Source organism: Melanerpes formicivorus, unplaced genomic scaffold, assembly GCF_026170545.1.
Source record: "Melanerpes formicivorus ecotype bairdi unplaced genomic scaffold, bMelFor1.0.p_v2 SCAF_39, whole genome shotgun sequence".
Classification (NCBI taxonomy): domain Eukaryota; kingdom Metazoa; phylum Chordata; class Aves; order Piciformes; family Picidae; genus Melanerpes; species Melanerpes formicivorus.
In genome coordinates, this window is record NW_027142391.1 from 1,675,129 (window position 1) to 1,691,818 (window position 16,690).

The 16,690-nt window shown below is 46.3% G+C and overlaps 1 protein-coding gene across 3 annotated transcripts in view; it reads right to left on the reverse strand.

The window, feature by feature from the left end:
* Positions 1 to 16,690, reverse strand: part of PLCH2 (phospholipase C eta 2) — an 85,625-nt gene that overhangs the window by 64,399 nt on the left and 4,536 nt on the right. Inside the window, exons 1-2 of one of the 3 annotated variants that reach the window (XM_068158196.1) lie at positions 11,398 to 11,497; positions 10,381 to 10,852 (exon numbers count right to left, since the gene is read on the reverse strand). In XM_068158196.1, coding sequence (XP_068014297.1) covers positions 10,381 to 10,492 — 112 coding nt within the window. In that variant the 5' untranslated portion in view covers positions 10,493 to 10,852; positions 11,398 to 11,497. Of the gene's footprint in view, positions 1 to 1,325; positions 1,502 to 10,380; positions 10,853 to 11,397; positions 11,498 to 16,690 lie in introns of those variants that run through there. The other 2 variants (XM_068158195.1, XM_068158197.1) reach the window with 2 other exon arrangements.

Genomic DNA, 16,690 nt, shown 5'->3' on the forward strand with positions numbered 1-16,690 from the left:
AACACCTGGTACTTGCACTACTACAAAAAGCACTTCCAGTGGAGGATTAATCACAAGCATCTCAATATTCTGTAGCAAATGCATGCTGGAAGAGTGGGGAAGGTTATATAAAGCCCACAGAGAGAAGAAAAATGCAAGAATAGAAGTGTTCTGCTGGAAAAGCATCCCTAAGGTCACCACTTCTGTGGGCACAGAAAGAAAGACCAAGAGAGGAGCACTGCACCCTGCAAGACAGTTATGTGGCTGCTCAGCAGAGCTTGGAACAAGCTCCTATCTCCCCATTTCACGTGTTCTGAGGAGCTGGCTTGCACAGCACCTGAATACCTGCAGGTGCTGTTAGCAGTGAGATGTATTCCCTGTGTTAACTGTAATTTACTTGTCAGTCATTTACTTGACTAATTACCTGCTCAAAATGGCTCATCAGGCAGGATACCTGAAGTGTTACAACCATCACTACAGATGTGATAGCTTTATCCTCAAACAGAACAACGATACAAGCAGCAGCACCCCCTCAACAAATATGCTTTGTCATAAACCACCCAACTGACACATGCATGCACAGCATCAGCACACAACACTGCAGGACACACCAGAGAGCTGAACATCCTAATGGCTTCACTGAACTGTGCACCACAGCCAAAGAGAAGAGTGGCTGCACAATCAGACCTGATCAGCATAAGCTGCAAGAGTGTAATCAAGGAGAGAAGGCAGAGACCTCAGAACTGTTAGCATAAATGATTCTGTTCCAGATAGCAGTGACTAATGGCAGTAGGAAACGATGCACAGAGTTCAGCACACTGCACAGTGGAGTGGTCCCTCTGATTTAAAAGCCAACCTCCATCTCCTCCCTCAGCAAAGTTTTCAAGGTACACTTCAAGGCAATGCCTACAGCTCATGAAACTGCTCTGGAGTAAACAAATTTGTTGGAGAATTAGGAAGTGCTCTATCTTTAGCATTGCCATTTCCCTGAAGCAGTTACACATTTTACTTACAGTAAGTGGATTGGATTTTCATTTGCTTAACAGTCTTCCTATTCCTCTAGATACTCTGGCCATAATTAATCAAACATGCCTGCTTCGAGATAAGAGAGCTTGTGGAACCATGCTGTGCTGATAAGGTCTCAGAAAATACTATTATCCTTTAAATAACCAGAGCCAAACAGCTACACAAACACCTCTGAACAAGTGATGGGGGAAAAAAGGAAGGAAGAGTAATGTGATGCTATCCAAGTGCTGCTGCCAAGCAAGCGTGCCCATAAGCACGAGCAGAATTCATCCCCTAGCCAGAACTGCAGTCTAGAGAGTAGAAAGAATAAATCCACCTACTGTGCTGCGGGGGGCTTCCCACATCCATTGTCTTGCAGAAATGGGAAGGTGGTTTTTTCTCAAGTGCCTACATCAGGATGTAAAAATACTCAGCATTTCCCCTCCGTCTTGCTCCCTCTTCTGCAAGTCCCGCTTGCTGTTCGTGTGAGAAGGCAGTTTAAATTTCATCCCATTTCTGAGCTCAGGCACTGAGGAATCACTGTCAGTTTCCCGATGGCAGAGCTCCTGTACTGTACACAGCACCCGAGGAAGCGGGGGAGAGAGCAGAGGTAGGATTTGAGCTAAACTACTTTTGGCTAGAACAATTAACTCTTTGTTGACTGCCAGCCCCTTCCTGGGATCTCGAGTGGCAGTGGACACTGAAATGTCATTCCTCTGAGGCAAGAGGGGATTCTTTCTGACAGCTGTTTAATGTTCATGTTCCTCCTTTTAAGATTCCCTCTGCTTTTCTCTTCCACTGCTTATCAGGGAACTGCAGTCAGACACTGCCACAGCCATGATTTCTTACAGCCATACCTGGTGCCCCTGTTCAGCTATGCCAGCATGATAGAGGATCACAAACCCTGTGAACTTCCTAAGGTTGCTTTGATCTCCAGGCACCAATGGCATCTAAAACTCCTGAAGATCTCTAGCAGATTATTCTCCACCAGCTAACGCCTGCTGCTTCTTCAGAGGGGGTATTTAAAACCTCTGACCCCAAAATAACAGAATAAAATCATTTGCAAAGGAAACAAACTCTGTCTCCAGAAAAACGAGATGTGGATGGAGCTGTGGACACCAGCTTCATCCCCAAACAGAGGTTTTCAAAGCAGAAAAGGAGGATCCTGCTCCACTTCCCTCAATCACTTGCACTAATAAAAACCTCACAGTTCAGCACCACCACCCCAGAGCCAGCCCAGGATAAGTGCCCAGGACTGGAGTCCCAGATGCTCTCTAGATGTTTGCTTCCCTTAGGAGAGAGTCTTAACTTTTTTGTCCCTGCCTCAGAGTCAAACTTCTCTGATGCAAATTTTCACCTCAAGCCGCATGAGAAAACCAAGTCAGCAGGACTAGATTTTCCTAAGGAGCCATCTTCCTCTGGAAGCCAGCATGCTGATTAAGGGCAAAGGGCTTCCTCCCCCCTTCAGTCAAACAGGACAGGCAGCAACACAGCGGCATCGGGAAATGCCAAAACATGTTCTGGTGTATTCAGGTCCTTGGTGAGCACAAGCTCTTACCATCCTCTTCAGGGCACTTCTCTCTCATCTATGAGAGCACTACTCAGGCATTCCTCCAGAAATGAGAGCTGACCAAACAAGGGACACACACTTGCTGGTAGAACTTCTCTCATCATTAGGGGTAAGAGCTGCTCTCAGCAGCAGCTACACACACTGGGAAGGATCTCCTTCTCAGAAAGCTCTCTTTAACCATTTAAGATATTTTAGGCTTAACAGCACTGACCCTCAGGCATTCAAAGCAGCATTCTTGTTCCCTGTCACTGCAAGCATGATCCTTCAGACTCATTCTGATCACTGGCTGAGGAGTGTCTCAAACTGAGAAAAGAAGAATTAACAGAAACATAAACCCTTGCCAAAAGTCTCGTTCCCTCTTCTCTAGAAACCATTCACAGCTCTTCCATTTAGTGCAGAGCATTTGCAGCAGAAAAGGTCCAGGGCAGAACAATTTCCTTTCATGTTGGCTGCTCAGGTTTAACTCCTGGTTTGTATCTCTGAGAGCATGAGCTCACAAGGAGAGCATTTTAATTCCCTCCACTATCTGGCCAGCAATGCAGCTGAAGGAGCCTGGATTTGCCTAGGGGACAGCAGCAGCCATGCATAAAGTGGTTCCTCATAGTTAATTAAATGTAGAAACCCACTGTGATTGGCTTCAGAAGACAACCGAAGTTATTTGCCCTCTCAAGACACAGAGCATTCCTCCTTCTGATGAAGTATTTAACCTCAGATCAAACTGACAGATAAGATTCTGATGTGCATAAAGACAGAAAGAAGCCCATGTGTAGATGCAGGGCATTTAAATGTTTAGGGAGGTAAGCAATGTCTTATGCCAGGCAGGTTTCACAGCATCCCAGGGGCAGGGATGGCTTGGATTTTTAACAGCCACTTGCCAAACTCCCAATGCTAACCAAGCAAGACAGCAGCCCATGCTGCAAGCCACAGTGGCCAAGTCTCCTGGTTGTATCTGCCCTGAGGGATTTGCAGGAGGATTAACTTGACCAGGACTGCCAGCAGATAAAAATGATGTATTTGTGAGAAGATACATGAAAGAGAGACACAGTTTACATTTACAGTGCTCACAGGAGCAGCATCTTTCTGAGCTGGTTTGATTGACAGCCTGATTGACAGCCTTATTCACAGCTAATGGCTGTAGCTTCAAAACTTCCCACATAATACAGCCAATATAGCTGGATTTTGGTAAAGAACACTGGATTTCCCTCCCTCCCATCTCTGACAAACACACAGGCTCAGTGCCCAGCCAAATGAATGAAAGGAACATATTTTTCTCCTCACAGCATTAAGAAGTATTTTTGATTGTTCCAGCACTGGTTCAATCAACCCAGAACTTGCTTCACTCCCTCTAAACATACTGCACTACCCTAACCATCTGACTGAGCGCTAGTTTGGCTTATTTTACTAGTCTCTAAGACTCAAACTGGAAAGAAATGCAGCCTCCCTGCTTCCAGGTACTCACACACATCAAGACCTCTGCTTCTGCCTTGCAACTAGCAGCAGTTCAGAGGGAACACAGCAGCAATTGCCTTAGGTAATAACCATCAAGTGATGGCAGGTAGGAGAGCTCCAGGAACAACAGTCCTCTGACAGAACTGGTTCTGGGGCAGCATAAAGCTTTCCAGACCTGCCTTCTAGAGGGCTGAAGGGAATGTTTGAAGGCTGTGGAAAGAGGAGCACACATGCAGGGCTGTCTTCTGTGCCCCTCTCTTTCTTGCACAGCCCTGGTCATGGATGGCAGAAGAGCCATATTTCTGCAGCTAGATAGTGGAAGATAGATACAGATATATATAAAAAGTCTAACTTCTTGTTCCAAAGCCTCCCCCCACTCCTTTTCAGTTAATTTGTGCCCATGATGCCAGCTTAGCCTTTGCCAGGCATCCAGTAGATGGCAACCACGATACAGGCAGCTTATTGCCTTGGCAATGTTCTTGTCCCAGGCTCTGGAATGTGTGTGCAAACAGTGCTATTTATTCTGCTTCAAGTGGCCCACTTCCCACTACATACTTCTGAAGCCTTTACAAGCAGCAACAGGTATACAACAGAAAGAGGAAGAAAACTTGAGGGAGGGAGGTTTTGGTGGAGGTGGAAGAAGAAACAGAAGGTAACATTCAGGTGATCCAGTTTCTAATCCAGGTTCATTCATAAAGGCCCTTAGCAGCAGCACACCAAAAATGTAATATGCTTCAGGCTTTACCTCAAAGTAATTCCACTTCTTCCACAAATGACACACAAAAAGATCCATTAGCCTCACAGCAGTAGCTTGGATCAGACAATACTCTGATATTGCCAAGGTATTACTCAGTTGTTACAGTCTAAGCCTAAAGTAAAGAGGGGCTTGGTCAGTCTCCTCTCCAAGGCTGCTCCAAGGGCAATAAAACTTACTCACAGATTCTACAGACAGCGTTAAATTGGCTGGGAGTAATAGAATAGCCTTTAGCCCCTCAGAAAAGACAGTCTGAGTTGAATTTCTGCTCATTAGAAGAACTTAGCCCAGCAAACCTGCCTTTTTTCACTCCTCAGACTGAGGTGACAGGCTGCTGATGCTCAGCTCCAGCAACAAAAAGCTGAAATGCAGATTTCTATCAAGCTAATGCATGGCTGCATCTACACCTGTAACACAGACTGCTATTTCCCTGCCCCAGCACAGACAGAACACTGATTGTGCAGCAGAGGTCCAGCAGTACCTTTCACCTTGTTTTCACTAGGGAACTGCTGCAGGAGGAGCAGGGCTGCCTTATAAACTGTCTGCCCCTGAACCGCTCCCCTCTTCATTGCAGTCGCATGACTTTGATAGCACACAGCAAAGAAAGGTGAGGTCCAGCTGCAATGTTCCTACTGACAGCAGAGAGCAACCAACAAATCAGGACCTCTCTTAACCACCTTTATGGTTCCCATAGCTATTTCTGGCAGTTTCATAACCTTTCACACATTTACCCTACCAAAACCCCACTAAAGACAGGGAGTTAGTAGTACTTCACAATTCTAAGCCAAAAATCACCCTCCAAGGTCAAAGGATGGAGACAAACTGCAGAGCTCTCAGTGCTATTGCAGGTGTCACATTCAATTGTGCTTAGCTCCTAATTTCCATCACATTTTGGTGGGAATGTCTGTGCCTAAATAGGAGTTAGGAGACTAAACACCTTTAGGCACCTTGGCACAGTGTCTCCAAGAGCTCCATTGCAACACACCACTAAAAAACAAACAAATAAGAACCCCAAGCAAACAAAACCAAGAGAAAAGTGAATCCAGAAAGGCTGGCAGGTTTTCATTGCCTGTTGAATCTAGTTGGGCTAAATGGCTAGGCAGAAAGAGCTCATTTGATCCAAACTTACATCCTTAAGAAAACAAAAACACATTCCTCAAAGACAGGAAAACAGAACATGTGAATCACATCAGCTGAAAGACAAGATAGCAGCGTTCAGCACAGGCACAATGAAATGCAAGATCCTCCTACACTGCTTGGTCCACTACTGAGATGTGTCAGCATTTATCCTACAGAAGGATCAGCTACAAAGCAGAACAGCAGCATTGCAAGGCCACTCTGTAAATAGGGCAAGGAGATAACAGCTGAGGAAGAATCCAGGCTACGGGGTGCTCGCATTACTCTAAACGCAAGGTTTAGAGATTTGTGTAGCTTGTGTGTCTTGAAAGCACAGATCAAGATGATTAAACAGCACTGAAATATTCCAGATTTATTCTACTGCAGTCTTGAAATGCTTGGTCAGATGAGTTTTAACTGGGTCATCATGAGCATTAGCAGCCTCAAGAAAGACTGCCCTTCAGTGCAGAATCTCAGAGTACTCTCAAACCTTCGGCACTGTAAATGGTTCAGACAGAACAGGATTCATTTTGGCACATGTGATCTGAAACATTAAAATATAGGTGAAGCAGCAAATGTAGATCTCAAAATAAACAACCAAAACAGAACCCAAGTGTTTCACAATCTATCCAGACTTTGCATTTAGTTAAATGCTCCTAATGCTTTCATTAACTTCAACTGTTTCTTCCCCTCAGCCTGTCTTCTCATGCTGGTTTCCCAGTGATTTGATTGTTCAGTTATGTTTTGTTCATAGATCTTAAGCTCTCCCTCTTGTGCACTTCAGCATCAGCTCAAGTCCTTTAATAATAGAATTTCATTTTGCCTCTGCAGCTTGCAGAGCTTGCAGTGTTTGTTACACTACAGCTTCATTCCTTGCTCAGGAAAGAAAACTCTAAGCTGGGGTGCTGCAAAAGCATCAGGATTTGGTGTCACAGTTTGTGGTGGTCACTGTGTAGTACCCAGCCAAGCAGAAAGACATACTGAAGTTTCAGCACTTGGGACAAACAGTGTCTTTTCAGATTTGATTCAAATTGCACCAACAGAAAGCCAAAACCAAACCAGCATCCATTCTCCAGTCCCTCACAGCAAGTGTGGAACTGGTAGGTTGCCCAAGGAGGTTGTAGATGCCTCCCCCCCGGGGCTGTCCGAGGCCAGGTTAGATAAGGCTTTGAGAAGCTGAGTCTAGTTGAGAGGTGTCCCTGTCTATGGCAGGGTGATTGGAGTAGGTGACCTCTAAGGTCTCTTACAACCTAAACCATTCCAGCAACCACAAAATCTGTTCACATTTGATGTGTAACTGATGGGCAGCTTCACAGCTTAACTCAAGGTGCATTCAGGCTGCTGCTGTCAGTTCATTGTGACTTCTGCATCTGTTCTTTAGCTCAGCTTGTGTCACAGTAGGGTTTGGCTTGGAAGGGACCTTTAAACATCAGCCAGTCCAGCTCCCCTGCAGAAGCACTGCTCCTGGAGACAGGCAGGATGTTAGAGCCACAAGCTGAAGGCCACCTTAAGTACTTCCCCAGGGCTAATCTGAAGCACTACCTATCTAAGCAAACAGGAGGCTGCATGTCTGTGCACAGCCCTCTTTCATCAGATCAGCAGAGAAAAGTGAGCCTGGACATGCCAGGACAGATTGGAAAAATAGAGCATTACCAAATTTGCCATATACCTCCTCAATTCTGGACTCTCCCAGTGCTGCTGGAGTAATGTTGAATCATGCTATACAGCAGAATCCTGTGCAAGCTAATTGCATTCCACTCAGATACCCTTTGCACACAGCAATCTTACTCCTCATCCACACACAGCCTACACAGAAAAGGGGAGGTTTTATTCCAAAGCAAGCAACAAGCTTTGAAAACTCTGTCTCAGCAATTCAGCAAGCTGCAGAGGAATGCTGAGAGTCTCAAGGCATCCAGGATGAATGAGCATGGCACACGAGTAGGGTGTGATAGTACAGGACCAAAATGATCAACTGAGGAGCATCTAAGTGCAGTGGATGTATTCCAGCCAGGGATTTTGCTCTCTGGTTCCATCCTTTCCTAAATTCTCTTGTAAATATATGTACCCAAATGAGAAAGCTGAAGTGTTAGATTTGACAGCAGAGGCTTGGCAAAGCTGGAATGTCATACTGGCTCCTGGGACAACAGCTCAAGTGTTACCAGCCCTGCTCTGGAGATTGCTTTGCATCCATTACAATACAAGGCAAAATCAGGTCAAAGCTGTCACTGCACTGCCCAGCATTTCAGCTGAGCCCCAGAAAGAGTTAAGGAGGGAGTTAAGAACCAGCTCCAGTGGGTGTTCTGAACCAGGCTGCACAGGGATTCCTGAGCTGCAGACCAGCTTTTGTCTGGGTTCAGACCCACGTGCTGAGGAATGCTGGAGGTGCTGCAGAGGCACAATGGAGACCTTCTCTCCCTCCAGCTATTTCTGCCATTTCTTTGCACTCTGTCCTAGGGACACACAGGCTGACAGAGCTTTATGTAGAGCAGTCTACAATGGACAATTCTTGTCCAAGAGGCAATGGATTAAATTCATCCTGCCTGTAAGTAGTTCCCTAAAAGGCAGTTTACATGATACAGCAAGCACTGGAACGTTCCATCACACTGCTGGAGTGCAGAAAACACACAAGTGATGCAACAGCCCTGCTTCACCTCTACATCTCTGCACTGCTCTCTCTCAAATCCCTTGTAAACTGATTTATGAGAGAGAGCTAGGACAAAAAACAGTCCTCATGGTTTGTGTGAGCTGCAGGTGAGAGGCAAGGAGCAATTTTTGTAGCTATTTCTCTTTTTCCACTGTCACTTTATAATAGGAGGATTGAGGCAAGCTTCCCCAGAGCAAACAGATCTTTGCAGGCTGAGGAAGCACAAGATATGAATGGAACAAGCTATAATTGACTTCCCAATTGGTGGAAGTTTGGCCAAAATGACAAAATTAGCTCCTGTGAGACCCCAGCCAAAAGCTTCAGTGTTCCCTGCTGGACAACCAGAGGCAATAAAGAAGAAGCTATTTCAAGCAACTGAGTCCTGTCTTGACTCCCTGCAATTCTGATTAAAATCTTGTGCTAAATCAACTTCTTTTTAATTATTATTTTAAATGCAACAAGCCAGCTCCTCCTCCTCCTCCTCTAGATCTCTCCTGCAGCACAAATTCATCTGCCACAGACATCGCTTACACAATCCCCTTCCTCCTACCCAATCTCCAGTCAACACCTGATGTGGAAAATCACATCTGTAATCTCCAGAGCTTCCAAAGAGGAGAGCTCATTTTCCTCTGTGCAAGCTGTCACTCAAAAAAAAGAGCCAGAGCTAACAATAGTTATTCTTTGAGCTCTGTATCTCTCAGCTCAGTTCAGACAACTTCATGGCAGAGAGCCACAACCTGAGGCAGTATAAATCCTGCTCTCATCAACTTCAAGAGAGATTTTCCAGAGTGCTTGAAAGAATCAAGGGGGAAGGTTGCAATCAGTTCTGACACTCTCACCCTATGATAACCATTTACATTTTTTAATATGTGGCCCAAAATGTTATGCTTTGGGAAAGAAAGAGGTTGAGTTATTCTTGCTGCTGTTATGGCCTTCATGGCACTCTGCTGCAGTGATTCCTCCCAGTTTTCCCAGCATTTAGCATTCCCTCTGGAATGCACCTGGGGAAGACAAAAGAATATAATACTTAGGAGCTCTTGGTGCTGCTGAATAAATGAGGCTGGCTGAAAGCCACAAAACAGCTGATAGGCAGCTGCAGCAGAACCCCCCAGAAGAAGGATAATGCTAAGTTACAGGGCTGCCACTGCTCCTTGCTTATTAGCAGTAATTGCTTTGACAAGAAAATAATTGTTTGTCTCACAAAGATCCAGCACAGCTCACTGCCACCTGAAGGGGAAGCCAGCAGCCAGCCATGAGCTCCAGCAAAGCTGCACAGAGAAGAGTCTGTCATTCTTTCCATCCATCCACATCCCCTCTCAAATCCACTCTTAAGGGCATGATTTCAATCCAAAGACTCCTAGGTTAAGATCAATGACCAACAGGAGATGCTTCAGAGATCTAGAGGGGGGAACACTTGCAATGTGGTTTGTGTCCAGTTCTGGGGCCCTCAGTTCAAGAAGGAGCTCAGAGAACTGGTTGGAAGGGTCCAGCACAGAGCCATAAAGCTGCGGAAGGCAGTGGAACATCTCCTGTGAGGACAGGCTGGGGGAGCTGGGGCTCTGGTGCTTGGAGCAGAGGAGCCTGAGGGCTGCCCTCCCTGCTGTTGATAAAGATGTGCAGGGCTGGAGCCAGGCTTTGCTCAGGGATGTCCAAGGACAGGTCAGAGGGCACTGGCGGCAAGCTGGAACAGAAGGGGAAACTTTTCCCTGTGAGTGTGCTGGAACCCTGGGGCAGGCTGCCTAGAGAGATGCTGGAGGCTCCTTGTCTAGAGACATTCAAAACCCACCTGGATGAGCTCTGTGTGAAAATGAAGTCTTTCCAACCCCAAACTGTTAAATGACAGGATGGCAACCTTCCACTTACCTACTGTGATGATGTTTGCAGAGAGGAAATGAAAACAGTTTCCATCATGGAGCAGGGGGTCTTCTCTTAGTGTCAAGTCTCCTGCCAGAGATTTTGGAGAAGTCAGAGCCATCTCAGGCTTGCAGAGCAGCCCAGCAACCACGCTTGCTCCAAGCCAAACAAAGTCTTTCAGGCCAGATGTCTGCAGAAGGATTCAGTCAAGCAGTGAAAGCATCTGAGAAAAATGAAGGCTTTCAGGATGTTGCTGGCTTACTTCCAAAGCCACAGCCAGTGCTTTCTCTGCAGTTCCACATCCAGGAGCCTGTCCTGGTTTAATCCTCCTGACACATATCCCATGCATCGAAGACCAGAATTTGTGGTATCAGTGTGGAGAAGAACTAGCCCTGGGCTGACAGGAGGGAGGTGATGGCCAGCAGCACGATGGTTACAGGTACTCAGTGTATCTTCTCAGGGTCTCTGGCATGTTGAAGACCTGGAGAAGACATTCTTTTTAATGGTGGAAGTTGCTTTAACTGTTTATTCTGTCTACTACACAGGATTTCCTACAGGAACACAGCTAGATGACACACAACAGACTAACTTCAGTAGCTGCTTATACCCAGACAGTTCCTCATGTAACATAAGGCACCAATTCTTCTTTCCCTTACCTCACTTGTTCTGTAATCACAGAAAATTCTGCTTTTGCCAGCAGCAGCTTCTCCAGAAGCCAAACTTCTCCTGCTGGGGTCAACATTCTGAATCTCCACACACAGACACAAAAGCTCACACAGACATATAACATACACTGAGCTTCATCTTTCTACCCAAGGAGTGCACCAGCCACACTGCCAAAGCACACCTTGAAGAAGTGCCTGCTGTGATGCTGGCTTGTTCATTCCATGCTGTCTCTTAGCCTTCAAAGCTCCTCTCTCCTCTCACACGCTGCCGGCTGCCTTCCCACTGCGTCTCTTCATTGCTGCCTGCCATTATGTTTCCCTCCTCTTCCCCATCTCCTGCCCACTGGCTAAGAAGACTCACCTTTCCCAGACTTTCAGCTGGATACTTTCCTCAGAGAAAGAAGGTCAAAGGCTCACTCCAGAAGAGCAATCACACAAGAGAGGAATCTGGGATCCTACCCTGTGCTGGTAACTGTTTGAATCTATGGGAGTCTCCTTCGGTTCGTAATTACAAGCTGAGCTCCAAAAGCATTGCCCTAACATGTTTTGTTGTGAAAGCACAGAGCCAGCTTGACATTATTTTAAGAGAGAGAGGGCAACGAGGCATCACCATGAATGCACAGTGAGTGGAAATAGAGGGGGGAAAGACCTTCAGAGCAAAACCCTTCCTGAGCTGGCCCTGTGGCAGCACCAGCCAGCGCAAAGGGACACCTCTCTGACTGCCTCTGGGCCCTCACATCAGCTGCTTTAGGGAGTCCTTTCCTCTCTGTGACTATCTGCTCACCAAGCCCCACCTTCCCCATTCTATCTTGTCCAGATCTCCTCTGTTGAGAGGGAGCAGAGCATGGCAGTCAATGAAGTAATTCCCATACACAGAGCCAAACGCTTAGCAACTCCACGTACGGGACAGCGGCGCTCCGCAGGAGCCTGGGGGAAGTCGCTGGCCTTGAAGTCTCTTGTTTCCAGATTCAAACAGGAACAATCTCAAAGGCTGTCCTGTGGCTCTGAAATCATTTGGGGCATATTAAAGGGTGAAATTCATTTGGTGAAGAATATGCTTCTTACAAGGCACCCCTAGAATCACCAAAACCAAAAACTCAGGACAAGTTTCACAAACGGACTGCACTGAAAGGGGAAGGGAGGGAAGAGGTTATCAAAGATGCTGCCAGTCCCCAAACACACACTCTTGTACTGCTGCCATCTCTCTAACTGCATCTCTTCATCACTGTCTGACATACATACTAGTTAAAAAAACCACAGAGCAAATATTGCTGCTTTAGACTGAACAAAAGCAGTTCCTACATCCCTCTGCATTCACTTTGTGCATCCCACAATAAATGGTTTTTCCTCTAGGTTAATCCTTGAGTTGACACCAACAACCTATTTACAGAGACACACACAGAGGTGACTTGCCAAGGCTCATTCTAAGCTTTTCTGCCTGGCTTGTGTGTAACTTTGAGACAGAACCAAAACCAGATGTTGGAAGGCATCTCAGGAGTCAAACTGAGAAAGCCCAACCTGGACTCAGCAGCACTGCCAGAGCACTCGGTTGCATCCTCGGAGCAAGCGCTTCTCCATTTGACAGGCAAGATATCTATCTGCCTCCCCTAACCACCAGCCACAAAGCACCAATTCTGGTACATGGGGATCAAGTGTTTAACCCTGAGATTAATGCAGGAAGTCCCAGCCCACAGGACAGTGACCCTGCTTGAAGATGGGGACAGGATCTATCAGTTTCCTTTTCAGAAGGCTGAAGTGCTGGCAGTTATTTTGCCAGACTCTCACCAGTTTTGCTCTAGGGGATTTTTGAGAGGTCCTTTCCTTTGCAGGAAGTTCAGTCACTGTGACTCATGGTACACCAATGAACATGTCCATAAGAGTGAGGAAGACTTTATGGGCACAGATGTTCATGTTGCTACACACTGGCATCATGTCAGCAAGAGCAGATGAGCTGCACTACTTAACATTGTATGAGGCTCACTGAATATTTTATTGACTTGAGGTCATGCTAAACTCACATTCTTGACTCCTTTCTGATCTGAAAGAAACTACTGTGATTCAGCTGATCTCAAAATCTCTTATCATGGAGATGTTCTTTCCTCACTCAGTCACACCTCACAGCTTCTGTACAGGCCCTCAGACTCCCCTCTCTTCTCCCCTTTCCCTTCAGTATACCTGTTTTGTTTAAGATAGAGAACAACAAAGCCCAGTCCCTCTGCCCAAGGCAGCAAGCCATGTCCCCATAAATCCTACAGCCAACAGAAAAGCACACAGTTAATCCATGTAAGTACAGCAGGATTCAAATTGGTATCTCAGCACAAGATTCAGGGCCCAGATGTCTAATTAAAGAAGATGAAAGAACCTTAGTTGGCTTTCTTGTGAAGATTGTATGATGAGAAATATGACTTACACCCTCTGGAAACATTTCACCTCTGTTACACAAGGAAACACTGGCCCCTGAGAACACTGACAAGTCACAAAACAGACCAAAGAGAGCAGCTCTATCTGTTCAGACCACATCAGCAAGATTTAAACTTCCTGCTCAGGTTGAGAGCCCCCTTAAGTATTGTTGTGTGCTGTTCCATGCTCCCTTAGAAAACAAGAGTTAAAAGCCCAGAGGCTGGAGAGCTCCTAGCCAATAGCAATCCTATAGCCAATTTTGTACTCCTGGTGTATTTAAAGTTTAACCCCCACAGGCTTGCTTTTGTGCTCTGGGAGGTACTGTGTGGCACCCACCTGAATTCAAGACAAGCTCTCCTGTCCCTCCAGAGCAGATACTGAGGGTGAAAGATAAAAACACTAGGCCATCACTTGAACTTGAACAGATAGGGAAGGCCTCTAAGATCATCAGGAGCACTCATAGATCATCAAGTCCAGCCACCATAGTTTGATAGGAAGCAGATCAATAGGATAAAAGATCAAATGGGAGGAGATACTTGAAAGCACTGGAACCTGAGACTTGGGATTTGCTTTCAAGCTGTGCTGTGGCTCACTACGACACGCTGCTCATGCTCAAGAATGCAGCTCCATTCAGCAGGCAATTCCATCGGAGATAACCTGCAGGCCCAGGCTTGCTCCCTCACATCCAAAGCAGCTGCAGAATGAAAGAAGTCTGTCTTGGTGCTATGGAACAAGGGGGTAAGCCCACACCTTAGGGTGTGATACAACATTCTTTTTCCCAAGGGACAGAGCATACACAGAACAAACTGGCATGGGAGGCAGAGCTCTCTGGCAGAGAGTTCGGTTCAAAGTATGGTGGGGAGCACCGAAAAGGCAGTAAGAGAACACCAGGCTATCCTTCTGCCAGCCTAGTGCATTCAGCTGAGCCAGAGCACAGCCATCCCACCTAAAGGGACACTTAATACCTGTCAGCTTCTCCTCACCCAGCCCTTACAGCCTGGAGCAGAGCTGCACAGGCAGGAGAGCCCTGCGTTTTTGCCGAGTGACGTAACCAAGCGCTCCTTGTGCAAGCACAGAGACGGGATTAAATCCAAATCACTTCTTTCAGGCTCATATTGACTGTGCCATTTGGCTTCACCATTTGCTTTACAAAACAAAACTCCACATTTGCAACAATTTCCATACAGAGGGAATAGACTTGTTTGTAATTCCCCTCTCCTGTTTATCCCCAGCTGCCCAAACCCCTCTCGCTTTCATGATCGCTGTTTGTTGCCAGTCAGGTCCCAGACCTACCTGAAATGGCAATGGAAAAACAGCACACAGCAGCCTCCTGCTCCTGGAGAACTTTTGCATTTCTTACTAGCAATGGGAGCTAATTAAGCCAGGCTCTAAATCTCATCCAATAGCTTGGCTCAGACACACTTTGAAAGTAGAAGGTTCACAGCATAGACCATGAAACCCAAAAAACCCCAGGGAAGGGCCGGGGCGAAGAGCTCCTTATTTTGTGTCTTTCTTTCACCATCCTTATCCCAGCCATCTTTCAACACCTATTTATTGTATTTTCCACCACTTGTATCATTGCTAAAGACAAATACAGCAGAAATGTCTCTATATATAACTTCAAATTGGAACAAGATGAGAAGTCAGAGAGGCCAAAACCCTTTCAGCTGCAGAGAAGAGATCAGAGCACAGGTTTCACAACACTGACAACTACATTTTCCAATACAGAATGGTCCAAACCCCAGCAAGGGAAGGCAGCTGTGTGCTACAGCCTCTTTGATCTATATCCTGATTTAACTCTTCTAACTTATGCTGGGAAACTGAAAGGGTATAAACTTGAGCTGTGCTTGACAACTGAAAGCTAATCAGCAGGTTTCACACCACTGGGGAGCATCAAGCACATGTACACACACACAAACCTGAGCTAATGGGATGCGGCTCTGGGAGAAGAGAACAGCAACCCATTCAGTGACAGCTGCAGAGACAGGACAAACTAGCATTTAACTGCTGCAAGTGGAAGTCAAGACTATTACCTTTAACTACACCACAGCTCCCTACTTCATAACATTGTGCAAATACTCCACAGATCTCCTTCCAAACGTTTGACTTCTCTGAAAGCTTTACACGAAGTCAAAGCCTCTCACGACAGCCTTCAGAACTGGAGACAACAGAAGGGCACAGAAATGATGACATGCCCTTCAGTGACAGGGAGAAAGGTGGTGAGCAGAGAGCATGGAGTACCAGTCCCTAGCACCAAGGAGAATGAGAGACCTGGGAAGGATCTCTAACAAACCAGATTGCTTCAGAAATGTCACAGCAGGGATTTCAGTAACTGTAGATCTCAAACTCACTCTGCAGTATGAAGCACAGCACAAGCTCCTCTCAGGGTCTCAAGCCTCAGCTGTTTGCACTGGCCTCTGGGTCACACACTGCTTTTTGTTAAGCTTAAGAACTGATCTGTATTTAAGTGCCTTGTATGACAAACAGTTGATGTGGGGAACATTCAAGTCTCTTGGTTGGCAGTTCCCACTTCCAATAAGCACTCCTAGAAACGAGCTGCTGTCAAGACCCTTCTGTGCACTCTGATGCCACTGTCTACACAGATCACCTCTCAGGCATTTTTGAAAGCTCAGTAAGTCACCCCCCTGGACCTAAGGCTGAGCAAAGGTTTGCAGCAGGATTTGCACAGCTGGCAATATTTTCATTCACCAAGGGACCCTGAACAGGATCAAATCACAGAGCCTTTCCCAGTGGCTCTTTCTTCACACCACCCTCCTGTCAGGCAGACACTGAGCTGGTGAGAGCAACTGCTACATCTGTGTGCTGCAAACAAGAAAAACATGCTTGCTCTTGCCAGCTTCAAGAGAAGGCTGAGTTGGATTCCTGGTTTTTTTGCCAAACATTCCAGCTAATTTCTTAGTTTAATGACTCTCCTCCCCCATTAGCAGGAAGGGCTCTGGGAACCACGGAATCCATCCTCCTTTTATCAAAGAGAGGCCAGTGACACCCACAAACACTAACTGATGGACTTGCTACAGGGTTGGAAGTCTTTAGGGCCTAATCCAATGGATGTCAAAGTACAGCTCTGCTTTGTTCACCACCTCAGTGTGGACTTTAGTACTTAGTCAATAAATAACATTACTTCAATAACCTCCTCCCATTCAGAGGCTGTCTAAACTCACAGGAGGGGAAGAAGTGGGACAGGCCACTTGACATGGTAGGAGACAAACCCCCCTATTATTTAACAAAGTATG